The sequence below is a fragment of the Carcharhinus amblyrhynchos genome, chromosome 3 (assembly GCF_965287045.1).
Source record: "Carcharhinus amblyrhynchos chromosome 3, sCarAmb.v2.hapA, whole genome shotgun sequence".
Taxonomy (NCBI): domain Eukaryota; kingdom Metazoa; phylum Chordata; class Chondrichthyes; order Carcharhiniformes; family Carcharhinidae; genus Carcharhinus; species Carcharhinus amblyrhynchos.
In genome coordinates, this window is record NC_137326.1 from 58,942,826 (window position 1) to 58,970,283 (window position 27,458).

Here is a 27,458-nt window from a genome sequence, read left to right on the forward strand (position 1 = left end):
TGTGGGGATGGGGTGGGGGGGGCGGTGTAGCACAATATCTCCCAGCACATTGTGAGATCAGGACACCTGTGCAATGGTGCCCCTAGAGCTCAGCAACTAACTTCACTAGTTAGTTCAGGCTCCCCCCATACTATGTGCATTTTCAAACTCACCCAAAAAACAAATCTGAAATTCTCCCATTGTCTCACTCATTCGACACTTAGAATTTTTTTGTAAAATTCTGTCCTTATTGTCTGCTTTTATGTTTCTCGCTGGCTTGCCTTCATAGTTTAATCTATCTTTGCTGCATTCTGAATCTATCCCACACTTCAGACATACCACTAACCTTTGCCATTTTATATGTTTCCGCTTTCAACTCAAAATCATCCTTAACTTCCTTAATTATCCATGGTAGGTTCTCCCCCCGCCTTGAGTCTTTCCTCCTCGTTAGGATGTATTTTTGCTGGAAGTCATGAATTATCTCCCTAGAAGTTTGCCACTACTCATCATCTATTGTCTTACCTACTAATCTAGATGTCCAGTTTACTTTGGCCAATTCCATCCTCACACCTTTGTAAATCCCCTTCTTTAACTTTGACACATATTTCAGTCCCAAATTTCTCACACTCAAGCTGAATGCTAAATTATATCATACTAGAATTACTACTCCCTAAGGCATTTCTGTCCCTGCCTCCACCACAGTTTTACCAGTGGCAGGGGAGGCATCAGCTGGGCCCGTTGAGGCCCTTATTTAATTAATGGTCATTTGTGCCTTGTCCTGTCTCCACTGGGATTTAATCAGCAGCAGGAGCATTCCACGGCAAGCATCCAGCCCAGCACTTGTGTGGGTTGATGGCAAGCAAGGGGGCAGCTCTATCTTAGGCCCCCTAGGTTACTGGAGGGTTCTCTCCAGACTGTCCCACCTGCCCTGTTTACTTTCTGGCCTTTGCCCCCACCCCTTCATCCCCAATGCTACCCACTTCCCATCCACTTAGTTTAACTCCAGTTCTATGGCTGTTCAGTGTTGGTTATTGAATACTGTACCAGTGGTGGCCACTGATCCTGCACTTTGACTGACTGGCATCTCTATGAGGTGGGGATTACCCATCAGATAGGAACAGAAGTCTTATCTTCGATCAAATTAAGAACCATTAAATGTCGACTGGACAACTTGATAGAACAGGGGTGAGTTTTGCCCCTATTTTATCTTGGAGTGGGGACCCCATCATCCTGTCAAATCCAGGAAGCAAAACTGTATTTGATATTTTGGAACTACTTCCAATTTATTCAGTAAGATATATTTTTTAACATTCAGGTCCATCGAGATTTCAGGCTTTGGTTGACTAGTTTACCAAGCAATAAGTTTCCAGTTTCAATCCTTCAAAATGGCTCCAAGATGACTATCGAACCACCAAGGGGAATAAAAGCAAATTTATTGAAAACATACATGAACCTCTCTGATGACTTCCTGAATTCTTGTTCTAAGGTAAATTTATGATTGAAATTTTAACACGTGAAATGTACAGTTTGAATGTACAGGATACTTAATAATGGATTTCTTACATCTTGTTGATTGTCAGATCAGCAAGGTTTTACCATAGTGAATTTGAGTGTGGAAGGAGCCTATTCAGTCCATCATTGCCTTGCCAGCTCTTTACTACAGCAATCCAAAACTAATTCCACCAATAAGTTCCAAACTTAGACCCCAGCCTCCTTCTCTACTTTTGTACGTTTTAACGTATAGCTATTGCCCCAGAAAAAATGTAATGTTCTCTCCCTCAATCCCCCTCAATTACTCACTCTAAAGCTTTCTGGGCTCTATGTTTCTCTTCATTTCTCTTCATTTCTCTTCTCACCCCTTATTGTCACATTTTTAATTGATAACCATTCACTAGCAACATCCAAGACCAGAAAAAATAGATTATTTCAATTAACCTACTAAAAGCCTTCATAATTTGAAAACCCCCACTAAATCTTCTCATAGTTATCTCTGCTTTAGAAGAAATGATACATTAGAACATAGAGAAAAGGAGCATGAGTTGGTCATATGGCCCTTCAAATCTACTCCACCACTCAATAAAATTATGGCTGATCTTTGACCTAATTTTCCTATGCAAATTCCATTGCTATTGATTCCCCTAATGTCCAAATTATACCTATTTAACCCTTGAATATACTTAACCACTGAGAATCCATAATCCTTAGGGTAGAGAATTCCAAAAATTCACAACCATTTGAGTGAAGAAATTTCACCCATCTCATTCTCATCCAGAGACTATGGACCCGACTTTACCATCAAGTTGCGCCTATTTTCGGGCGTGAAAACTTTGTCAAGTTGGACGTGAGGCAATTATCACGATCGTGATCACCTGCGCACCTCCATTTTCAGCCTTTACCAATGGCTGAAAATGGCCATGATCAGGACCGCACTCAAAATGGGTGCGACGGCAATTTAAATGCATTTGAATGCATTTAAATTGAATTAATGGGCTGGACATCATAATTTACCAGCACTTTCCCCTTTATCACCATGTTTGCCAATTGGGAATCGGCGCAAATCAAACATGTCCAATTCGGGTGCTTCATCAGTGAGTGTTAATGAGGAGGTAAGTGCATAGTGTCCAACAGCTCTCAGCTACTCATAAGCGTCCTGTTGTTGTGGCAGTTTTCTATCTCGGGTCGGTAGCAGCTCCGTCAGTTGTTGCTCTGCAGGGTTTCCATGTCCAACTTGCAGCATGGACCTGGGTCTCAACACTGACCTCGGTGTCCTTCGTGCAAATGTCAGACACTGTGTGCTGCCGACGTCTCCAACTCCGAAAGGAGGCTGTGCAACACCTGGGCAACCTGTTGCAGGACCTTGCACCTAGACGAGGGCGGGGTCACCCACTCTTGGTGGCTGTCAAGTTGACGGCCACTCTAAATTTACATGCGACTGGTTCTTCCTAGACCTCCGAACGGAGATGTCTCTGGTATCTCCCAATCTGCCATGCATACCTGTGTCAAGTAGGTAATTGAAACTCTGTATGCCCGGGCTGGCCAGTTCATCAACTTCAATCTGGACCAGGCACAGCAGGAAGCCTGGGCTGCAGGATTCGCAGCCAATCTGGGGATTCCTAACGTGCAGGGGGCAATCGCTTGCACTGCACATAGGTCACTGTCAAGACCCTCCTATAGAATCCACGAAGATTTATAAATAAAAAGGTGTTCCACTCCCTGAATGTTCAGCCAGTGTACAACTATAATAAAAGCATCATGCACATCTGCACCAAACATCCAGACAGCATGCATGACAGCTTCATTGTCAGGAACTCAGACGTCCCGGAGGCATTCAAGAAGGCTGTAAGGTTGGCTCCTAGGTGATACTGGTTACCCATTTCAGACATGGCTAATGATGCTGTGCAGCTGCCTATGTCTGAGGTGGACACCCACTATAATGAGGCTCATATAGCATCCACGTGCTAGTGGAAAAGTGCATTGGGCTCCTCAAGATGCGATTCCGGTGTCTGGACTGATATGGTGGGGCCCTCCAATACAGCCCAGTGATTTCTTCCCCCATGGTGGTTGTGTACAAGGCATAGCACAATCTGGCTCTACAGAGAGGTGACCTCTTGGAGGAGGAGGACATGGAAGCTGACCAGCCGGCTGTTGTTGGGGAGGACAACCAGCAGGAGGAGGAAGAGGAAGAGCATGCCGAGGAACACCAACCAGGCACTCAAGGGTTGGCAACCCAAATGAGGCATGTGAGGGCATCAAGGGAGGCCCTGATCATCAGCTGGTTCATTCGCTAGGAATTTGTGTCTATGGGTTCTATTGTGTCCCCCACCCTCCCCACTCCACAAATTCCTTCTATATCCTGCACATTATTACACTAGAGTGGTGGGCCCAGCTACTTTGTGTTAGTGAGTTTTTTGGCAGGCAGGCGGGTGATCACGACTAGCTAAATAAACACCATTATGATGATGCCCTGGTGCAAACTAGTCTGACTCCTACCTGAGCTCCACATGTATGCTGGCATCTGGACCCACATCTGTATAGTGGGTAAGGGATCTGAAACCTCCATACAGGGCCCTGGGGTGGAGGACAAGAAGGAATCGCTCATGGGGTCTGAGGAACCAATGCTTTCCTTTTCTCAGTGAGACAGCATTAAGGGGCCTCCCCAGCTGACATCAACAGTGATGATCATCAGGTGATCATCAATGGAAGAGGATTCATAATCAAGACAAATTAGTCATAGGTGGGTGGTGAAAAATATTTATTTACAATAAAGGTGTTTAAATACGACATTCTATCATAAAAACTTGTGAACAGAGAACATTGAGTTGCTTAAATATCTTTCTAACTAGTGCAACCCTTTACCTGTGCCATCTCAGTGCAACTGCAACTTCCTAACCTTAATGTGGTCTACTACTACATCTCATTGAGTCCCCAGAATATACACCAGAAGTGGAGGGGGTCAGCTGCTTATCAAGCCCTGTGGTGCGTGTGGCGGGCATCCTCTGGAGGCCCTGAACTTTGAGGGTCCTGGCCTGCTTCCAGGTGTCTGGAATGTTTCCATGGAACCCTCTTCACCCTACTGCTTCTGAGATGCCCCAGCATCAGGAAGGGGGGGGTCAGAAGGTGCAGACAAAGCCACAGTCTCCTGGCTAGAAGGCCCCAGCATGGGCTCGAACCCTTCCTCCACCCTTGGGATTCCTGTGGGCCTCTAGGTCACTCCATGGGATAGCAGTGCTTCTGCAGTGAGCTCCAGAAGCTCCAGCATCCTGGAGAACCACCTGCGTCCTACCCATGGTGGGTGAGACCTCTGCGATGGCCACGAGTCAGGGGCCACCTTTCAATGGCTACAGCAAGTGCCCTCTGAGACTGGGCCACACTCGGCAAGCCATCAGCCTTGGCCTTCTGAGATAGGGTCATGCCCTGCAATCCCTCAGCCATGACCCTCTGAGATTGGGCCACGTTCTCAACAGCTGTTGCCATAGCCCACTATATCTCAGCGTGTCCTGCTGGGTCTCTTGCAAGCTCTCGAGTCTCTCAGCCATGGGCCGCAGAATCCTGAGAAGCCTGTTCAGTCCCTCAGCTGTGGTCTGCTGTGACTTGGCCGCAGCCCTCTGGGATTCTGCTGTGGCCTGCTGTAACTTGGCCATCACTTGGAGCCTGCCACTCATGGTGAGGATCCCTTGCCCCAGGCTTTCCACTGTAGAAGCCACCCTTGCAGTGTTGGCCTGGGAAGCACGCAAGAGAAGCAATAGCTTGTCCACCTGGAAGCTTTGGGACTCCTCCCAACAGTCTTACAGTTGATCCACAGTGGCTATCAACCCCTCCTGCATTCCCTGACTCTGTTGCTGCGTCTCCAGCAGCTGAGGGAGAAGTGATCTCAGAGAACCAGCATGTAGCTTGGGGCCAGCTAAGTCCTCGCCGCTGGCGGGCCCCTGCGTGCCAGAGGCCTCAGACGTTCCTTCCTTCACCCAATGAGTGGGGGGGGGGGGTGGTGGAGTCTGCTGCCACGCTGCCTGAGATGAGTGAAGGGGAAGGGGCAGTTCACTGCCACTCTCCCTGACTTCACTGGCGGGGCGGGGGGGTGGGCAGCAAGAGGTTAGAGGCTGCAATTGGCCTGGGTGGCAGGCAACTGGGGGGATAAGGGGGTCATGTTGAAGGGGGGGGGCAGTGTCTGTGGGGACCAGGGGGAGGCATTATGCAGCCCGGGCATGATGTGGTAGGGGAGCAGTATTCTATCTTTTTTTTGTGAGCGTGCACAGTTGGAGGCGCCAATCAGAGCAGCAGTGTTTCAGGCACAATAAGCCATGCCCACAGGCTTGTGCAGCGTGATTCAGAATCACTAATATTTTTTCAGGTAGAGTGCGTAGGAAGGCTGCAGAGAACAGGTCTAAAAGTAGGATCTGAAATACTCCCATTTTTGAATCATAGAGGTTTACAGCCTTCGGCCCAACTTGTCAATACTATCCCTTATTTTAACCCCCAGCTAGTCCCAATTGCCTGCATTTGGCTCATATCTCTCTGTAACCATTTTACCCGTGTAATTGTCTAAACACTTGCACCCGCCTCTACTACTACTTCTGGCAGTTTGTTCCAGACACCAGCCTCTGTGAAAAAATTGCCCCTCTGGATCCTTTTGTATCTCTCCCTTCTCACCTTAAACCTATGCCCTCTAGTTTAAGACTCTCCTACATTTGGGAAAAGATATTGACTATCTAGCTGATCTCTGACTCTCATTATTTTATAGACCTCTATAATATCACCCCGAAACCTCCTACGTTCTAGAAGAAAAAATCCCAGTCTATCCAGCCTCTCCTTAGAACTCAAACCATCAAGTCCCGGCTATCATTCTAGTAAATCTTTTTTGCACTCTTTCTAGTTTAATAATATCCTTTCTATAGTAGGGTGACCAGAACTGTACACAGTGTGGCCTTACCAATGTCTTGAACAACTTCAACAAGACGTCCCAAATTCTGTATTCAGTGTTCTGACCGATGAAACCAAGCATGCCAAATGCCTTCTTTACCTGTGACTCCACTTTCAAGGAGCTATGAACCTGTACCCCTAGATCTCTTTGTTCTATAACTCTCCCCAGTGCCCTACCATTAATTGAGTAAGTCTGGCCCTGGTTCGATCGACCAAAATGCATCACTTTGCATTTCTCTAAATTAAACTCCATCTGCTATTCATCAGCCCACTGGCCCAATTGATAAAGATCCTATTGCAGTTCTAACCTTCTTCACTGTCTGCTGTGCTGGCAGTCTTGGTTTCATCTGCAAACTTACTAACCATGCCTCCTAAATTCTCATCCAAATCATTAATATAAATGACAGATAACAGTGGACCCAGCACCGATCCCTGAGGCACACCACTGGTTACAGGCCTCCTGTTTGAAAAACAACCCTCTACAACCACCCTCCAGCTCTGTCATCAAGCCAATTTTGTATCCATTTGGCTACCTCACCTGTGAGATTTAATCTTATGCAACAATCTATCATGTGGTACCTTGTCAAAAACCTTGCTAAAGTCCATGTAGACGACACCACTTGCACTGCCCTCACCTGCCTTCTTGGCTACACCTTCAAAAAATTCAATCAAACTTGTGAGACATGATTTTCCACTGACTATCCCTAATTAGTCCTTGCATCTCTAAATGCCTGTAGACCCTATCTCTCAAAATACCTTCGAACAACTTACCCACTTTAAATGTGAGGCTCACTGGCCTGCAGTTCCCAGGCTTTTCCCTGCAGCCCTTCTTAAACAAAGGCACAACATTTGCCACCCTCCAATCTTCAAGCACCTCACCTGTGACTATTGATGATTCAAATATCTCTGCTAGGGGATCAATTTCCTCCCTAGCCTCCAGTGTCCTGGGATACAATTCATCAGGTACTGGGGATTTATCTATCTTGGTGGGCTTTAAGACTTCCAGCGCCTCCTTCTCTGTTAAATGTACACTCCTCAAGACATCAATATTTATTTACATAAGAACATAAGAAATAGGAGCAGGAGTAGGCCATCTAGCCCTTCGAGCCTGCCCCGCCATTCAATAAGATCATGGCTGATCTGTCGCGGCTCAGTTCCACCTCCCTGCCCTCTCCCCATAACCCTTAATCCCCTCTCTTATCAAAAACCCATCAACCCGCGTCTTAAAAATATTTAGCGAGGCAGCCTCCACCACTTCAACAGGCAGAGATTCACCACCCTTTGAGCGAAGAAGTTCCTCCTCAACTCCATTCTAAACCGCCCCCCCTTTATCTTGAGGCTGTGCCCCCTAGTCCTACTGTCTTTTTTGAGCGGGAAGAGTCTCTCCACCTGTATCCTATCCATCCCATTCATCATCTTATACGTCTCAATGAGATCTCCCCTCATTCTTCTAAACTCTAACGAGTACAAGCCTAGTTTATTCAGCCTCTCCTCATAGCTCAACCCCCTCAACTACGGTATCAGCCTAGTAAACCTCCTCTGCACTCCCTCCAAGGCCAAAATATCTTTGCACAGGTGCGGCGCCCAAAACTGCACACAGTACTCCAGCTGCCTAGTTTCCTAATATCTATGTTTTTTCCAACAGTGAATACGGATGAGAAATAATCATTGAGGATGTCACCCATCTCTTATGGATCTGCACATAGATGACCTTGTCCTTAAGAGGTCCCACTGTCTCTCTTGTTACTCCTTACCCTTTATATATTTTTAGAAGCTTTTTGGATTCTCTTTTGCCTATCTGCCAGAACAATCTCCTGTCCCCTTTTGCCCTTCTGATTTCTCTCCTAACCCTACTCCTACACCCTCTGTACCCTTCAAGGAATGCACTTGATCCCAGCTGCCAATGCATGTCATGTGCCTCCTTCTTCTTCTTGACCAGAACCTCAATATCCCAAGTCATCCAGGGTTCCCCACTTCTATCAGTCTTGCCCTTCACTCTAAGAGGAATGTGCTTACCCTGAACCCTGGTTAACACACTTTTGAAAACCTCCCACTTACCAGACGTTCCTTTATCTTCCCACGGACTCCCCCAATTAACTTTTGAAAGTTCCTGCCTGATACCATCAAAATTGGCCTTGCCCCATTTAGAATTTTAACTTTCGGGCCAAACCTATCATTCTGCATAGCTATCTTAAAACTAATGGAATTACAGTCACTGGTCCCAAAGTGATCCCTCACTAACATTTCTGTCACCTACCCTTCCTTACTTCCCAAGAGGAGATCAAGATTTGCCCCCTCTCTAGTCAGGCCATCCACATACTGAATGAGAAATTCCTCCTGAATACACTCAACAAATTTCTCTCCATCCAAGCCTCTAAGACTATGGCTGTCCCAGTCAATGTTGGAAAAGTTAAAATCACTACAATTACCAATCTATTTTCCTTGCACTTCGAATCAAAATGGTAAAATCGGGTCCTATGTCTTGAAGTTCTGCACTCTTCATCCAGGGGGAAACAACCTCTCAGCATCTATCCTGTTAAGATAGAAACTCACAGATTTCATTGAGATTAGTTCTTATTCTCCCAATTTTCAGAGAGGCCCATCTTACTCAAATTCTCACCTGAGGACAACTCTATTTTCTCACAAAGCAATCTAGTAAACCTTTGTTGCCTCCAAGACGTGTGTATCCTTTCTTAGATCAATAAATTGCTATGATGGCCATGGGGGTGTCATCAGTAGATCTCCCCAGGGCTCTCTATGGATATGATCCCCCCCTATTAGGTGAGTGGAAGCTTGCCCAATAGGAAAGCAGCAAATGGGGGTGTTCAAAACCATTGGCTCCATTCAGGCCAGCAGTCAATAGACCCGTAACTGATCTGTACTCTGTAGCTCTTGACCGGTGTTCAGATATCACTATAAATAAAAGAGCGATAGGTGATAGAAGACTGGCCCCTATAAGATTATTTCATTGGCAGCAAAGATGGGGTGAGCAAATTTTCTTCTCTTTACTATTGAGACAAGTAATCCTCCGGTAAGAAAAATGCCTCTTTTTGGGTAATTTGAAGCCTACAAAGCATACATAGAAGACTGGGTCCAGTATGCAGAGCGCATGTGTTTCTTCTTTCAGGCCAATAGTATTGAGGGAGATGGGAAGCAGAAAGTTGATGGTATGCAGGGTACCGATCTTCAGTGTGATCAAAAGCCTGATCTACTCTGATGTCCCTGATTCCAAAACCTTTAATGAATCAGTGGACTGTAGATTAGATTGATCAACCATGGGAAATGTGGGGGATTATGGGGATAGGGCAGATTGAGCTACTGTGTTGGTGAGTCAGTGCAGAGTCAATGGGCTTAATAGCCTCTTCTGCACTGTAGGGATTCTATGATTTAGTTTAAAGCTATTATGACCTTCATTAAATCTTCCATAATTCTCCAGCGATACCACTATAACACAGAAGGGTGAACCCCTGGGGTATCTGTCACCGAATTTCTGATCAGACTGCACACATTGCCAGAACACTGTGAACTTGGGCAACCCCTGAATGACATGTTGCGAGATGAGGTGACAGTCCAAAATAAAATATTGGCAGAACCCAATCTGGATTTAAAGAAGGCAATTGAGATAGCTGTATCATTGGAGAATGCAGAGAAAGGAGTTCAGGAACTACAAGGAATGTCAGACAGCAGTGTCCTCTGATTGGGGGAGGAGCTTCATGTGATGTTCATTCCTCAACTGAGAGCAATGGTATCAGCAAAATATCTCAGAATTCCTGGAATCCAAGTTGCGTCACTAGACAGTCAAGGGAAGTCCCAGAGTCAGCGTCAGACTCCTAGGAAACATATTCCAAAAGATTGTAGATGTCAGACAGCAGACTGTTACAAGTGTTGCAAAAGAGCACAGTTGAGGCTAGAGTATAGGGACAATCAAAATATATACTATTTTGAGAAAAGTGCTGGATTGTACCTTGCAATTAGGCCCACAACCAGGAACAATGCAATTAAATCGCATCTCCATGACAGAGGTTGACTTTTGTTGGTAGTTGTTAATAAATGGCCACCCATTAAAAATGGAAGTGGATATGGGAGCTGTGGTCTCCATTATTGTGGCACAGATTTATAATCACCTCCAGACTGGTATTCAACTCCTGAACTTAGAAAGCACAAAAGCCAGGCTGGCCACTTACCATTGCTGTTAAAGGGCACCATGCCAACTCTAGTGACTTACAGGGAGTAATCAGCTTGAGTTCTACTCAAAGACCTAGCCTTATGGGGAAAGATTGGCTCCAACACATCAGACTGAATTGGCTGGAGATCTTTAAGTCAGGCATGAGAGGATTGTAGGAAGTCATGAATAAGTACCTTGAAGTCTTCCAAAAAAAGGCTTGAGAAAATAAAGAGAGCCAAAGATTTACATCAACCCCAATGCTGCATCTAAATATTTTAGAGTGAGGCTATTTCAATACTCCCTATTGGAAAAGGTAGAGTCAGAATTGCAATGCCTAGAAAAGCTGGGCATAATGAGACCCATAAAGGTCACAGAGTGGGCTGTATTTGTTGTTCCTGTCCTTAAGCCAGATAAGTCAGTCCAATGGAAGACGAGCTAAGGGCCTATAAGGAGGTGTCAACTCAAAGGAACCCCATGAAATTGAAATTCTTTCTGGAGTTATTTTGGGAAGTTTATTCCTAATTTAGCTTCTTTGCTGCCCACCCTGCATGTTCTACTATAGAAATACCAAAGATGGTCTTGGGGAGTGTCATAGCTGTTCAACAAAGTTAAACAGCAACCTTTGTCCTCTAATTTATTGACTCACTTTGGCCCCAAAAAGAATCTTATCTTGACAAGTGATGCTTCCCCTTATAGGTTTGGGGCAGAACTGGCACAATGCTGGAGAGAGGGACAGAGAAGTCTATTGCATACACATCTAGGACCCTCTTGGACACTGAGTGGAGACATTCCCAGATTGAGAAATTGGCAGTTCTCTTCAGCATTAACAAGTTCCATCAGTATGTCTACACTAGACGCTTTTTCATAGTGAATGATCATAAACCGTTGCTGAGACTTTTTAAAGAAGACAAGGCAATACCCCACATTGCATCTGCCCGGAAACAGCATTCAGCCTTGTTACTGGCAGCTTATGCTAACCTCCTAGAGAACCGCCCCAAGCTCCGGATAGCTAACATTGATGCATTGAGTCATCTGCTATTGCCCAGAAGTCAAGCTTCACCACCAGCTGTGGAATAGGACATGATGATCCTCCATCTTTTAAACATCTTGCCAGTATCTGCAAAGCATATCAAAGCCTGGATACGAAAGGACTCAATCCTGTCTAAGTCAAAAAAAACAAAATATTGTACGGGGGATTCAGAGGACAGCCCTCAGATGAAATGAAACACTACTAGATGAAGAAGGACGAGCTCAATGTTGATGATGGCATTTTCCTCTGGAGTTCCTGTGTAGTTGTTCTTCACCCAGGGTGACGTCTGCTACTTGTGAAATTACACCATAACCACCCTAAATGAAAATGCTAGCCAGGAGCCATGTATGGTGGCCCGGCTTTGACATTACCAACTTGGTTACACAGTGTGAGTTATGTCAATAGAATCACAAACTCCACCCCCACCCTGTCCCAGCCTTCCTATATCCATTGGAGTGGCATGGTAGGCTCTGGATTCTATTGCATGTAGACTTTGCCTGGTTCCATTTTCTTAATTATGGTGCACTTCAAATGGTTGGAGATACATTGTATGAACTCCACCACTTCCTATGATATCACTGCCAAAGTTCTGCATGCACAGGATACCTGAAATCCTGGTCTCTGACAATGGTAGAGTTTCAGACCTTTATGATTTATAATGGAATTAAACACATTAGCACAGCATCCTGTCACCAAAAGGATTGTCTGAATAAGTGGTGTAGACTTTTAAGTGCAGCATGAAGAACCAACCTGCAGTATCCATAGAGATGAAACTGGTGTGATTTTTATTCAACCATAGGACTACCCCTCAGACAATAACAGGAATTGCCCCAGTGGAATCGTTAATGGGATGGAGGCTTCAGACAAGATTAAGCTTATTGCTCCCAAATCTGCCAGGTGGGTGAAGTCCAACAAGAGACCCAGAAGAAGAACTTTGATTCTGTAAGGCAGACGGAACATTCAAACCAGTGACCCAGTCCTCGTGAAGAACTTTGGGCATGGCCTCAGTTGGGTCCTTGGGATTATACTGTCATATAAAATCAAAGTAAAGGGCAAGATTGTCAGAAAACAGCTGGATCATCTCAGGAGTAGGGAACTTGTACCAGACCAGGCCTGGTTACCAGCCTTGGGGATGGCCATTGCCAGTGTTGAGCCACTCACGGAGGCCAATCCATGCCGGCTCCTCTGGGTGGTGAAGATACAGACTTTGATATGGAGTTGGAAAAGACCAGTGTCTTTACTGGAGTGAGACCTTCAGAACAGCCAGGGGCTGTTGCTTTATGGTGCTCTCTTCAGAAGAGAAGGTCTCCCATCTGCTTCATGCTCTCTGCAATGGTCCTGCCTCCAGCCTACCCCAACCCAATCACTAAGCAGTGGAAAGGAAGTGTTCCTGCAGCAAAGAGATGTTATGATGGCCACAGGGGATCGTCAATAGATCTTCCCCACAGTTCTTCACAAGGATTGGGTTACTGGTTTGAGTGTTCTGTCTGCCTTACAGAATCAAAGTTTTTCTTCTGGATCTCTTGTTGGACTCCACCAACCCGGCAAACTTGGGAGCAGTAAGCTTAATCTTGTCTGAAGCGTCCATCCCATTAACGATTCCACTGGGGCTATTCCTCTTATTGTCTGAGGGATAGTTCTATGGTTGAATAAAAATCGCACCAGCTTCATCTCTATGGATGCTTCAGGTTGGTTCTTCGGGCCTCACTGAATATGAGCTCCCCTATTAGACAAGTGGAGGCTTGTCCAATAGGGAAGGAACAAGGGGGTGTTCAAAACCAGTTGCCTCCACTCAGACTGGCAGTCGATAGTCTTGGGACTGATCTGCACTCATGTAGATATCATTTTAAATAAAAGGGTGACTAGTGACAGAAGTCTGGCCTTGGTAAAGGTATTACAGAAGCCAAAACAGTACTCTAATTATAATCCCTCTAAAAGGGAGGTGATGGCCTAGTGGTGTTATTGCTAGTCTATTAATCCAGAAACTCAGGTAATATTCTTGGGTTCAAATCCTGCCACAGCAGATGGTAGAATTTGAATTCAATAAAAAAATCTGGAATTAAGAACATACTGACAGTTATGAAACCATTGTAATTGTCAGAAAAACCCATCTAGTTCACTAATGTCCTTTTGGGGAGGAAATCTGCTGTCCTTACCTGGTTTGGTCTACATGTGATTCCATTACAATGTGATTGACTCTCAACTGTCTTCAGGCAACTTGGGATGGGCAATATATGTTAAGAAGTCTCACAATACCAGGTTAAAGTCCAACAGGTCTTTAGCCACTAGCTTTTGGAGCATAGCTCCTTCATCAGGTGAGTGCAATTTTGGTTCACAAACAGGGCACATAAAGACACAAACTCAATTTACAAAATAATGGTTGGAATGCAATCTTAACAAGCAATCAAGTCTTAAAGGTACAGACAATGTGAGTGGAGAGAGGGTTAAGCACAGGTTAAAGAGATGTGTATTGTCTCCAGCCAGGACAGTTAGTGAGATTTTGCAAGCCCAGGCAAGTCGTGGGGGTTACAGATAGTGTGACATGAACCCAAGATCCTGGGTGAAACCATCCTCGTGTGCAGAACTTGGCTATCAGTATCTGCTTAGCAACTCTGCGTCATGTGTATATATGTTGGCCAGCCAGTGACACCTATGTCCCACAAATGAATTTTTAAAAAAGCCCTATACAACCATTGCAAAGTTCTTGCATTTCAATCCCTCGTGATAAAGGTCAAATTGTCATTTGCCCTTCTCATTGCTTGCTGTTCCAATATACTACGTTTCTGTGTTTCTACTACAAGGACACCCAAATCTCTCTGAACTGAAAGTCTGTTACCATTTAAAATACAATCTGATTTTTATCTTCCTCTTAAAGCAAATAACCTCAGAATTTCTTATATTACACCTCTAGGTGGTAGAGGTTGCAGATTTGGAAGGTGCCTACAAGGCAGCCTTAAAGAGTTGCTGCAATGGATCTTATTCCCCACATACTTAAATTTGTTCAAATCCCTTTGAAGCCTGTGTTCTATTCACAGCTTACTGTCAGTTATAGCTCTATATCATCAGCAAACTTGGATGCATTATTACTCTCAATTCCCCCTACCTACGTAAGTTCCTCCGAGTGCTCCAGTTCCCTCCCACAATCCGAATGACATGCTGGTTAGGTGCATTGGCCATGCTAAATTCTCCCTCAGTGTACCCAAATAGGTGCTGGAGTGTGGCGACAAGGGAATTTTCAGCACAACTTCATTGCAGTGTTAATGTAAGCTTACTTGTGACTAATAAATAAACTTTAACCAATCTTATGTAATAATCTTAGTTAACTACCTTTAGGAAATACAATTCTGATGCATCCACTAGTTTCCTTTTATCTACATTACTAATTGTACCTATCAACAACTGTTAATAAATGTGTCACACATGATTTACCTTTCATAAAACCACGTTGGCTCTGCCTAACCATATTTTCATTTTCTAAGTCTTTTGTTAACACCTCCTGAATGTATTCTAGAATTTTCCTGATGACTAACACCAAGCTAATTGGCCTGTAAGTTCTCATTTTCATATCTTCATCCTTTGTTTTTTAAAAAGATATGTTTTCCAATGCAGTAAGATAATTTTCAAACGAGTATATGTAGGAATATAGAGGGAAAAAAATCAACACAGCTGGTTTGGATTATCCCATCCAGCACTTCCCAACCCACATTCCTAAGAACATTCTGAGCCTTGCCACAAAGTTACCAATCTGGAACTGAGTTAATTGAGCACCTCCCCTATACTGCGCAAGCAGATACTTTATGCTCAAGCTCCTCTGATGACAGAAATGTGAAGTAGGACACTGCAGATTTGGCAGAGGTCCTTATGACGTGTCAACTCACTTTGTTGTTACAGTGAACATAACATTTTTTTCTTTAATTTCAGCTTTCAGATTTTAAGTCTCTTCTGCTATCCTTATGTTTTTTCCATGGAATCACCATAGAACGTAGGAAGTTTGGTCCACTTGGTTTCAATATTCCCTACGAATTCACGGATGGAGACTTACGAATCTGCATTAGCCAGCTAAAAATGTTCCTGGAAGAGTATACTGAACTACCGTTCAAGGTCTGTGGTGCAATTTATAATTGTAACAAAGAATACTAAGTTATATTTATTAAGGTGCTAAGGAATGAAAGTGGCTAAGATGGAAAAATAAACAGCACTACATCTTTTGGAGTTTTAGAATTAATCTGCTCAGAATTACTACTTGGAGATCCTGCACTGAAGAATTGTGTGTGTCGTTTCCTGTGTTTGGGATCCTACTGATCTTGAGTTTACCCCCCATCAACTACCCTAGCGATACTGACTTGCATTAATGTATTTGCCTCTGATGGTAAAAGCTTTTTTTAGTCTTGGGGAAAGTCCCACAGCAACCAATACAGATCATTCCCTTTCTGAAAATGAGTTTCTCAACAAACAAGAAAGGTTCTTAATCTCAGCATTGGTTTCTTATTTATTCTGCATTCTATGCTTTGGAGTTCCAAATAAGCCTTCAGCTCATTCTCTGGCTGTCTAAGAATCAGAGCCAATACCAGTTATGAATTTGAATCCAAGAGAGGCAGTAAAGTTATTGCACTATTCTCCCTGTACTCCCCCAACCCTCCAACTGACTTTTGATTTAGAATAGATTCTCCAATCACTGCATTAATTTCAATTTAATTAGAAGTATTGCATTCCTGATCCTGGCCCTTAAGGGTCATACTTGTAATGACAAAATGAAAAGCCTATTTTCATTCTTCAGTGTCATCAAGGGGACATTCTTAATAAAGTAGATTCTCCTATGACCCTTATTTCAGCTATTTACTGCCGCCAACATCATGGTCCTCCCACTGTCCTTTCTCCACAATTGATTTGCCAACATATTCACCCTGGAGACACACTGCCTTCCCAAGCCAATTGAAAAATGAACATTGCCCAACTGAATGATTCACAACTTTAGTTGAACTACCCCTTTTCATGTCTCCAAGGCTTTTCCTTTGCTGAAATTTGGTCAATTATCCTAGATCAGTGGTATCGTGCACCTGATAAAAGTCCAGTCCAGCACAGAATCGTGATCCTATGACAAAGGATCTGAATAGTTGGATTTTGTCCTAACTTTTTATGATGTGCACAGCCTGTTTAAGTTTACAATAGTTTAATTTTTTTCTCTACACAAGCCATGGTACTTTATAGGGAACACTCTGACAAAGCATCATCCCAACTCAAAACATTGACAGATGCTGTCAGACCTGCTGAGATTTTCCAGTATTTTCTTTTTTTGGCTTACGTGGGTTGCTGCGCAGCTTAAGAGGTCATTGCTTTCAGGATTTGTGATGCGGTGTAGATGTTGATCAACAAATGTTAGTCCAGAGACTACTGCAAATAAGAATATTTTCCATCATATAAAATGGGCAGAATTATCAATGATTGGCATTCCCTAGGTCTTGTCCAGGATGGTAACGTACTTGCAGGGAACCAACCCTCAACCCTCTTCTAGGTAGCTTCAGTGCCCACTACAAACAAAATTATGTTGATCCAAGATGTATAATACCATATTGTTGTTCGTCCATCGTCATCGATGAGGACCTTGACACCATTAGTCATGGTTGCGGTGTGTCCGAAAATGATTGATCAGGCCAATTCGGGCACGGAATGTCCTGGCACATATTGGACAGACTTGTGTAGACACTGTGGTTGTTGCGCTGGTGGTTCTGGACTTGTGCAGCTCGGACTTAAGTTGTGCTTCAGCAATACACCTTGCTTCGTAAGCTTGACAGCCTTTGTGGATGAGGCAGCGCCAGGTAGGGCGGTTTTGTGCCAGCATTTCCCAGGTGGTCGTGTCAATGTCAAGCGACTTCAGGGAGGCCCTGAGTGTGTCTTCGTAATGTTTCTTCTGCCCTCCGTGCAAGTGTCTTACAGCAGAGAGTTCCCCAAAAAGGAGCTGCTTGGGTATGCGCTTGTCTGACATACAGATGACATGACCTGCCCACTGGATCTGCGCTCTCATCAGCAGTGTGTGGACTGATGATAAACTTACTCTAGAGAGAACTTCAGTGTCTGGTACTTTGTCTTGCCAGCTGATGCGTAATATTCTGCGAAGACAAGTCATGTGGAAATGATTGAGTTGTCTTGCATGCTTTCAATACACTGTCCACGTTTCACAGGCATACAGGAAGGTAGTGAGTACCACTGCCTTATAGACCTTCAGTTTTGTTACTGGGCTGATTCCTCAATGTTCCCATACAGTGGAGCACAGTCTACTGAAAGCAGAACTTGCCTTTGCTATTCTGCAGTTAACTTCTGTATCAATAGTCACTGCTTGGGAGGGGGTGCTGCCAAGATAAGTGAACTGGTCCACTGCCTGTAGTTACTGCCCTTTGATTGTGATTATAGGTTCTGTGTACGGTGCATGAGGAGCAGGCTGGTACATGACTTCAGTCTTTTTAATGTTGATGGTGAGTGCAAAGTTGTCACAAGCCATAGAAAGTTTGTCCATACTGACTTGCATCTCTGGCTCTGAGCCAGTATACAGGGCGCAGTCATCAGCAAAGAGGAAGTCTCTCAGAACAGTCTCCTTCACTTTGGTAATAGCTTGAAGTTTCCTCAGGTTGAAGAGCTTCCCATCCACTCTGTATTTGAGGCTGATTCCAGCAACACTGTCCTGGAAGGCATCATTCAGCATGGCAGTAAACATCATGCTGAACAGTGTGGGTGCGAGCACACAGCCCTGTTTGACCCATTGGTGACTGGGAATGCCTCAGAGGATTCTCTGCCATCCAGTACTCTGGCCATCATGCCATCATGGAACTAACGTGAATTTGGGAGGGGAGCCAAACTTTGACATGATCCTCCACAGGCCTTGTCAGCTTAAGTGTTGAAGGCTTTCGTGAGGTCAACAAAGATTGTGCAGAGCTCGTGATTCTGCTCCTGACACTTCTCCTAAAGTTGGTGCGCAGCAAAAATCATATCAGTAGTACCACGACCTTTGTGGAAGCCACAATGTGACTCTGGAAGCAGGCCCAGCTCCAGACGAGTGATCAGACGATTTAGCAGGACTCTTGTGAGGGTTTTTCCTGTGATGGAGAGCAGAGATTCCTCGGTGGTTGTCGCATACTTGTCAATTGCCCTTCCTCTTGTAGAAGTGTACGATGGAAGCATCTTTAAGTTCCTGAGGAATGGATCCTTGCTTCCAAAAGGACTGGAACAACTCGGTGAGCTTCTCGATAATTACAGGACCAGCAGCTTTGTAGATCTCTGCGGGTATGGCATCTGCCCCTGGGGCTTTGCCACTGGATAACTGGCTGACAGCTTTCGTGACTTCGGCTACTACCGGTGGGCCATCCATGGCATTGTTGATATCAACCTGGGGAACCCTGTCTATTGCCTCACCATTAATAGATGACGGTCGGTTGAGGATGGCTTCAAAGCGGTCAGCTCATCTCTGCAGGATCTGAGCCCTCTCTGTAATGAGAGTTGTACCATCTGTACTCAGGAGGGGGGAGCTCCCAAGAGATTGAGGTCCATAGAGAGTGTTGAGGGCTTCATAGAACCGTTTCAAGTCGTTTCTGTCAGCGTATCCCTGTATTTCATCTGCCTTGGCACTCAGCCAGGCATCCTGCATTTTACGCAGTTTATTCTGGACTGTCCTGTGAGCACTGGTAAAAGCATTTTTCTTGGCAGCTGAAGATGGGTTGTTCTGACAGGCCCGATGAAGACGGTGCTTTTCAACAAGTACAGCCTGTATTTCCTCATCATTCTCATCAAACCAATCATGCTGCTTGCGGGTGGAGGGCCCGAGCATCTTCAGCACAGATGTACAGATACCATCCCTGAAGCATTCCCAGTCATCCTCAGCGAGGTGTAGGTCAGCAAGCTTGATTTCTCAGTCTTCAGCCAGTGCTGAAGCTATGTTGGGGTTCTTTAGCTTGGCCGCTTTGATTCTTTTCATAACCTTGCTTCCTTGTGGTTGCCTCTTGTGTCTGATATGGAGCCTCATTTTGGAGACAATGAGCCTGTGATCTGTCCATCAGTCAGCACCACACATGGCCTTGGTCACTCTGACATCCTGCCTGGCTTTTCTCCTGACAATGACATAGTCAATAAGATGCCAATGTTTAGAGCGGGGGTGCATCCAAGAGGTCTTGTTACGGGTAGGCAGACGGAAGGTTGTGTTGCTGATGAGGAGGTACACAGGTCTTCATTAAGAGTAGGCCGTTACTGTTATACTTGCCCACTCCATGCCTCCCAATGACTCCCTGCCAGATTGCAGAGTCACACCCTACTCTTGCATTGAAATCGCCAAGCAAGATCAGCTTGTCGGTACTGCTCACTGCTGATAGTAGGGCGTCTAGTTCTTCGTAAAACTTGTCTTTCATCTCGTCCGGGTTGTTCATTGTGGGGGCATAGGTGCTGATCAGGGTGGCTTGACTTCTGTTCTGTAGCGGAAGCTGTAATGTCACAAGCCGGTTGTTCACACCCTGGGGTAGACTATCAAGTTTCAGAACAAGGTGACTCCTGACGGCGAATCCAACTCCAGCATCACGATGCTCATCGCTGCTGTGACCGCTCCAGAAAAAAGTGTATCCACCTCCAGTTTCAGTCAACTGAGACTGGAAAGATGAGTTTCACTCAGGGCTGCAATGTCAGTGTTGTATTTTGCAAGCTCTCTGGCAACTAAAGCTGTTCCTCTCTCTGGTCTGCCTGCTGTAGGGTTGTCCAAAAGCGTGCACACGTTCCAAGTGCCAATGATGAGCAGTGTCACCTTGTGTTTTATTTTGTTTGTTCAACCTCATGATGGGATCCCCGCCAGCCGTGGTAAACTGGCCAAGGTGTAGCGAAGCAGGCAATGTTTAGGGCGCCTTTTCTAGCGCCGCCTTCATTCCATGGAGGTGAGCAACACGTTCCTGAAGAGGACTGCTCAGTCGCCCAGGTAGACACTGAGTTTCACTGCTGCTTCGGTCAGCGGAAAACGACCATTAGACCTGAGCCGCCTGTGTGCAGGTCAGTGACTACAGCTCCCAGTGTATCCACACCTGCTGCTTCATCGCTCACCCATCGCCACAGGACTTCAAGGGTTGAACAGGACCCTGATGATGATGATGGTGTCGAGACTAGCGCTTGATTTGGATTAAAGTGAGGGAGAGTTGCGCAGCGTCAGCCTCACTCTCTCTTCCCAATTCCCATCTAGATCCAGTGGCAAGACAAGAGTCAAGACGGCTGGAGATGGGACTAGGCACAGTGGATGACCAGGATGTCTTCTATGTCTTGTCTTACTCTCCGCGTTCCACGATGCTCGCAGAGACCGCCTTCTTAACCGTTGGACCTTCCATTGGTCTCGTCTGCTCAATCCGCCGGACTCTGTCTTCACATGCTGGGATAGACATCTCCCTATCTCACTGAGGGTTGAGACCTGTCAGCTACCCTCACCTGGTTTAGCCGGCTTGTCGAAGCCGTTGCCTGGGGTGTGGCCGCTGTTGCATGCAAACAGCTACGGGGAGCCACAGGTGAGAGCTGAGTGCCAGGTGGGGACCAAAGGATGGACAAACTGCCCTGAAAGGATGTGCCGTATTCCCCCACCAGAGGTACTACCCCTCCCTGACACCCCATACACGCCCAATACCAGATAATACCAGACAATACTGTACAATATCAGATGTGAACAGAAAGATACATATTACTGTTAAATACAAAAGGAAGCTAGACTACCAGTTGAGCTGACATTGTGATGTTCACCAGCAGCATAGGCAGTGAATTGCTATTGTTGCATTGAATTCTTGATGCTTGCTTAGAAACCTTCAAATATAAGAGTTTTTACCAGTTATTAAGAAGAATGAACCCTGCTAAGATGTTGTAAAGCTGAAAAGCTGCTATACCGAAAATACTTTGAGCTTTTATCAATATAGTCTAATGGTCTGTTGCTCTGGCTTCACAGGTGCTGAAGTATACAGCTGGGGAGATTAATTACGGAGGTCGTGTGACAGATGACTGGGATAGACGGTGCATAATGAACATTTTGGCAGACTTTTATAATCCAGATGTCCTACAAGAAGGTTTTATATACTCAGAGTCTGGAATCTACAGGCAAATTAATACTGACACTGACCTTGAAGCAAGTGCAAAACTTTTAAAGCTTCTATTTTTATTTGATCTTTTCATTATTTAAATGCTTCTAAGCCGATTTGTAAAGTTAACATCCTTGTTCTGAATTGACATAAAAATTAAAGAGATAATTTTATAGTTTTATGTAGAAGTCTTCCCTACCATTGTGATGGGATTATTTTGCATAGCAGACAAGTGAAGGAGCAGAGAGACAGATAAGAAATTACCTATTAAAAACCTGTTTAAATAAGTTTAAAGCACTTTTGTAGTAAGAACTTACCTTGTAGAACTGTTTAAATCATTTAAAAGCATTTTTGCGGGCTTTTTGTATCTACCGCTTTAAGAATTCTAAGGGAGTGGATAGCAGGGAGTTGTGGGGGAGCAGGCTTTAAAACAGCGCCAGGTTTAAAAGGAGGCCTGGTGTAGACTGCGGGCAGCGTCGGAGCGGGCAGCGGAGTGAGAGGGAAGCAGAGTGAGCTACTAGGGCTTAGGAGCAAAAGGGCTAGGGAGAAAAAGGGTCAGGCAAGTCCGTGTTGAAATTTTCAATATTACTACAGTGAATAATGGAGGGGCATGTGATATGCTGTTTCTGTATGATGTGGGAGCTGGTGGACCCCAGGGTCCTTCCCAGTGACCATGTCTGCAGTAAGTGCAGGTTGCTGGAGGAGCTCCAGCTCAAAGTAGATGAGCTGGCCTCTGAGCTACAGACACTGAGGCTCATCAGGGGGAGACAGGGTGCCATTGTCAATGGGGTGCAAGTGACATCCACCCCCCCTAGACTGGCTAACTCTAAGGGTCAGGAACAAGACGGGGCTGCTGAGCGGAGGAAGGAGGGTGGGGGGCGGGGAGCGGAGGAAGGAGGGTGGGGAGCGGATGCCTCAGCCTCTCAATTTGCATAACAGGCTTGAGGTTCTTGCTTCCAGTCTGGACGAGAACGAGGGAGGTGAGGTTAGTGAGCAAACTGCACACGGTACAGTGATGCAGACGCAGGACATAGGAAAAGAGAAGGTGAAGAGGAACGTAGTAGTAATTGGGGATAGTGGGGTTAAGGGTATTGACACTGTCCTTTATCACACTGACAAAGTGCACAGAAGGGTGTGTTGTCTGCCTGGTGCTCGGGTCCAGGATGTTGCATCTGGGCTGCAGAGGAACCTGGAGTGGGAGGGTGAGAATCCGGTCATTGTGGTACATGTGGGTGCCAACGACATAGGCAAAATGCGAAGTGAGGATCTGGGGAGGGAGTATGAGAAGCTGGGAATGGAATTAAAAAGTAGAACCGACAAGGTGGTTATCTCTGGGCTACTACCTGAACCGAGTGCAGACGGGCGTAAGGTTGATAAGATTAAGGAAGTGAATGGGTGACTCAGGGATTGGTGTGGGAGGAATGGGTTTGAATTTATGGGGCATTGGCATCAGTATTGGGGTAGGTGGGACCTGTTCAGGTGGGATGGGGTTGGTCTGAACCGTGCGGGGACCAGAGTCCTGGCGAATCGTGTAAAGAGGACTGTAGACAGGGCTTTAAACTAATTGGGGGCGGGGGGGGGGGGGGGGGGGGGGCGCGAGGGTAGGTAACATTACGAGGTCTAAAGTTAAGGAGAGGGTACAGGTAAGGGAAGAGGCCGAGGATGTCCCAATAATAAAGGAAGTAGGGGGCGTGAGTATAGTTGGTGACGTTCTGGCAAATAGGGTTCAGGTGAAGGCTGGGATGAAGGCACTTTATCTGAATGCACGAAGCATTCGGAATAAAGTGGATGAGCTGGTGGCGCAGATCAGCACAAATGGATATGATCTGGTGGCCATTACAGAGACGTGGCTGCAAGGTGACAGGGACTGGGAGCTGAATGTACAGGGGTATCAAGTGTTTAGCAAGGATAGGCGGGAGGAAAAAGGGGGGTGCGTAGCTCTGCTGATTAAGGATAGCATCAGGGTGGTAGCAAGGGATGATATACGAACCAAAGAGCAGAAAGTGGAATTGTTGTGGGTGGAGATTAGGAACAGCAAAGGGAGGAAGATGCTGGTGGGTGTCGTCTATAGGCCCCCGAATAATCATCTGGAGGTGGGGCGGGCTGTTAACGCGCAAATAAGTGCGGCGTGCAGGAATGGGACGGCCGTAATTATGGGGGATTTCAATCTACATATTGATTGGTCGACCCATGTTGGACGCAATGGGCTCGAGGAGGAGTTCTTGGAATGCTGCCAGGATAGTTTCCTTGAACAGTGTGTGTTGGAGCCGACGAGGGAGCGAGCTATCTTGGATCTGGTGTTATGTAATGAGGCGGGTAGAATTACCTTGCGGTGAAGGATCCTCTTGGGGAGAGTGATCATTGTATGGTGGAGTTTCTGGTGCAGATGGAGGAGGAGAAAGTGGGTTCCCGGACACGCGTCCTTTGTTTGAACAGAGGAGAGTACGGTAGGATGAGAGAAGAATTGGCGAATGTTGACTGGGGGAGCGCGTTGGAAGGTAGGTCTGCTGAGGAGCAGTGGAGGATCTTTAAGGAGATCTTTCTTGGTGCTCAGCAGAAATTTATTCCGATGGTTAAAAAGGACCGTAGGAGGAGAGGTAATAAGCCGTGGATAACGAAGGAGGTGAAGGAAAGCGTTAAATTAAAAGCGGAGGCGTTTAGAGTAGCTAAGAGTAGTGGGCGAGAAGAGGATTGGGAGAGGTTTAAATGTCAACAAAGATTGACAAAGAAGTTGATAAAGAAGGGTAGGAGAAACTATGAAGCTGGGCTAGCGCTTCATATAAAAAAGGATAGCAAGAGTTTTTATAAATATTTAAAAAGGAAGAGGCTGGCTAGGGTGAACGTTGGACCCTTAGAGGATGAGAGGGGGGACTTAGTGGTAGGGGATGGGGAAATGGCTGAGGTCTTGAATAACTTTTTTGTTTCGGTCTTCACGGAGGAGGATGTGAATTATTTGCCAGGTGTTAGCGATGGAAAGGTGGTAGGACTGGAGGGTCTCAATGACATTACTGTTACTAGAGAGGCAGTGCTCGACAGACTGGAGGGACTGATTGTGGACAAGTCCCCAGGACCGGATGGAATGCATCCGAGGGTTCTGAAAGAAATGGCGGAAGTGATAGTGGATGCCTTGGTGGTTATTTTCCAAACGTCACTGGATTCCAGGGAAGTGCCAGAAGATTGGAAAACGGTTAATGTTGCGCCGTTGTTTAAGAAGGGTGGCAGGCAAAAGGCAGGGAATTATAGGCTGGTTAGTTTAACGTCTGTTGTAGGTAAAATGTTAGAATCCGTCATCAAGGAGGAAATAGCGAGGCATCTTGAGGGGAATTGCTTGATAGAGCAGATGCAGCACGGTTTCGTTAAGGGGAAGTCGTGTCTGACGAATTTATTGGAGTTCTATGAGGATGTGTCTAGGGCGGTGGATAGACGAGAGCCGGTGGATGTGGTCTTTCTGGATTTTCAGAAGGCATTTGACAAGGTACCTCACAAGAGGTTATTGCAGAAGGTAAGGGGGCATGGAGTTGGGGGTAGGGTGTTAGCGTGGATAGAGGATTGGTTGTCAAATAGGAGGCAGAGAGTGGGGGTTAATGGGTGCTATTCGGATTGGCAGTTGGTGACTAGTGGAGTGCCCCAGGGGGTCGGTGCTGGGGCCTCAGCTATTTACCATTTATATAGATGATCTGGAGGAGGGAACCGAGTGTATGGTGTCGAAATTTGCTGATGACACCAAGATTGGTGGAACGGCAAATTGCGCGGAGGGTGTGGAGAGTCTGCAGAAGGATCTAGATAGGCTGGGCGAATGGGCCAGGAACTGGCAAATGGAATTTAATGTTGGCAAGTGCAAGGTGGTCCACTTTGGTAGGAATAATGGTAGGAAAGACTATTACTTACGTGGCGAAAAACTGCAGCAGGCGACGGTGCAGAGGGACCTCGGGGTCCTTGTGCATGAGTCGCAAAAACCCAGCTTGCAGGTGCAGCAGGTGGTCAGGAAGGCGAATGGGATGCTGGCCTTCATAGCGAGGGGGATTGAATATAAAAGTAGGGAGGTCTTGCTGCAGCTGTATAGGGCATTGGTGAGGCCGCAGCTGGAGTACTGTGTGCAGTTTTGGTCGCCGCACTTACGCAAGGATATTTTGGCCTTGGAGGGAGTGCAGAGGAGGTTTACTAGGCTGATACCGGAGTTGAGGGGGTTGAGCTATGGGGAGAGGCTGAATAAACTAGGCTTGTACTCGTTAGAGTTTAGAAGAATGAGGGGAGATCTCATTGAGACATATAAGATGATGAATGGGATGGATAGGATAGAGGTGGAGAGACTCTTCCCGCTCAGAAAGGACAGTAGGACGAGGGGGCACAGCCTCAAGATAAAGGGGGGGCGGTTTAGAACAGAGTTGAGGAGGAACTTCTTCACTCAAAGGGTGGTGAATCTCTGGAATTCTCTGCCCGTTGGAGGCTGCCTCACTAAATACTTTTAAGATGCGGGTTGATAGGTTTTTGATAGGCAAGGGGATTAAGGGTTATGGGGAGAGGGCGGGAATGTGGAACTGAGCCACGACAGATCAGCCATTATCTTATTGAATGGCGGGGCAGGCTCGAAGGGCTAGATGGCCTACTCCTGCTCCTATTTCTTATGTTCTTATGTAATATATCCAAATTTCCCATTTGTCCTGTTGAAGGGCAAAGTTCCATGCTAGGAGTGATGTCAGAAAACCAATAAGTTACATTATTTGGGAGCACACTCGCCTCAATGAGTTCACATTCCAGCTCAGGGTATGGACTGCTAAATACTGGCTGTCAGTTGGAGGTGTCACCCTGACCATCCAAGCCATTTAAACTTATCACATGTTCACCTTATTTCTGCTTTGAAGAAGAATCATATTCAACTTGAAACATTAAAGAAAGAAACAGAGTTAGAGATGCTGCCATACCTACCAAATATTTCTAACACTTTCTATATTTAATACAGATTCCCAGCATCTGCAGTAATTTGCTTTTATTATAGGAGCCATTCATCTTATTTGGGCCAGTCCTGCTATTCAATTAGATCATAACTGATCTTTGCCTCTGCTCCATGTACCCACCTTAGCGCCAAATCTCCTGATATCCATACCTAACAAAAAAAATTCATCTTTATAATGGAAACCTTCTGTTCCTGTTCAGGTAGTTTTTGCAGAACTTATGTCACTATTTGAAGAGCAGGAAGATCTCCCACTGTCTTGGATAACTAAAAAGTAACCATTCATCTAATTTCTTATGGTTATTGTTACAATTACCACAAAGATCAATAATGTTTAAAAAGATATTTGAATTTTCACTAATTAACTGGAGGGATCACACAAGATTTCAAGTTTTAAGCCATAAGCAAACTAAAGCAACATTATCTAAACACTTTAGTATGCAACCTATACTCAAAATTGCAGGGAAAAAAAACCTTCCATTCAACTTTAAAAATCTTGGAAAATTCCCAGTCAACGTTATACTTTATTATGTCTATTAAATAGACAATTCATTCTGCAGGAACCAGTCCATAATGATTCTAAGTACTCACTTCCTTTCTTTCCCTTCCCAACCCAGCAACTCCAAATCCCAGAACTGACTTTTACAATGAAGAATTAATTGAAGATTCTTTTCTCTCACCGAGCTACGCAAATCTTCCAACCCTTTTTAAATCATCATGAACTCAGTCTCATCAATATGAATGCAAGGTCCCACCAGCATTTTCTCTGCTCAAGGTGAAGGACTAATTGCCTCTGCTCTGTCTTTCTCTATCTCTCTCTCTCCCTCTTTCATTCGCAGA

At 45.4% G+C, this 27,458-nt stretch overlaps 1 protein-coding gene across 1 annotated transcript in view; it reads left to right on the forward strand.

Moving 5' to 3' along the window:
- dnah1 (dynein, axonemal, heavy chain 1) overlaps window positions 1–27,458 on the forward strand; it is a 537,372-nt gene that overhangs the window by 454,187 nt on the left and 55,727 nt on the right. Inside the window, exons 71-73 of the mRNA XM_080184401.1 lie at window positions 1,295–1,465; window positions 15,513–15,692; window positions 21,538–21,714. Coding sequence (XP_080040527.1) covers window positions 1,295–1,465; window positions 15,513–15,692; window positions 21,538–21,714 — 528 coding nt within the window. The remainder of the gene's footprint in view (window positions 1–1,294; window positions 1,466–15,512; window positions 15,693–21,537; window positions 21,715–27,458) is intronic.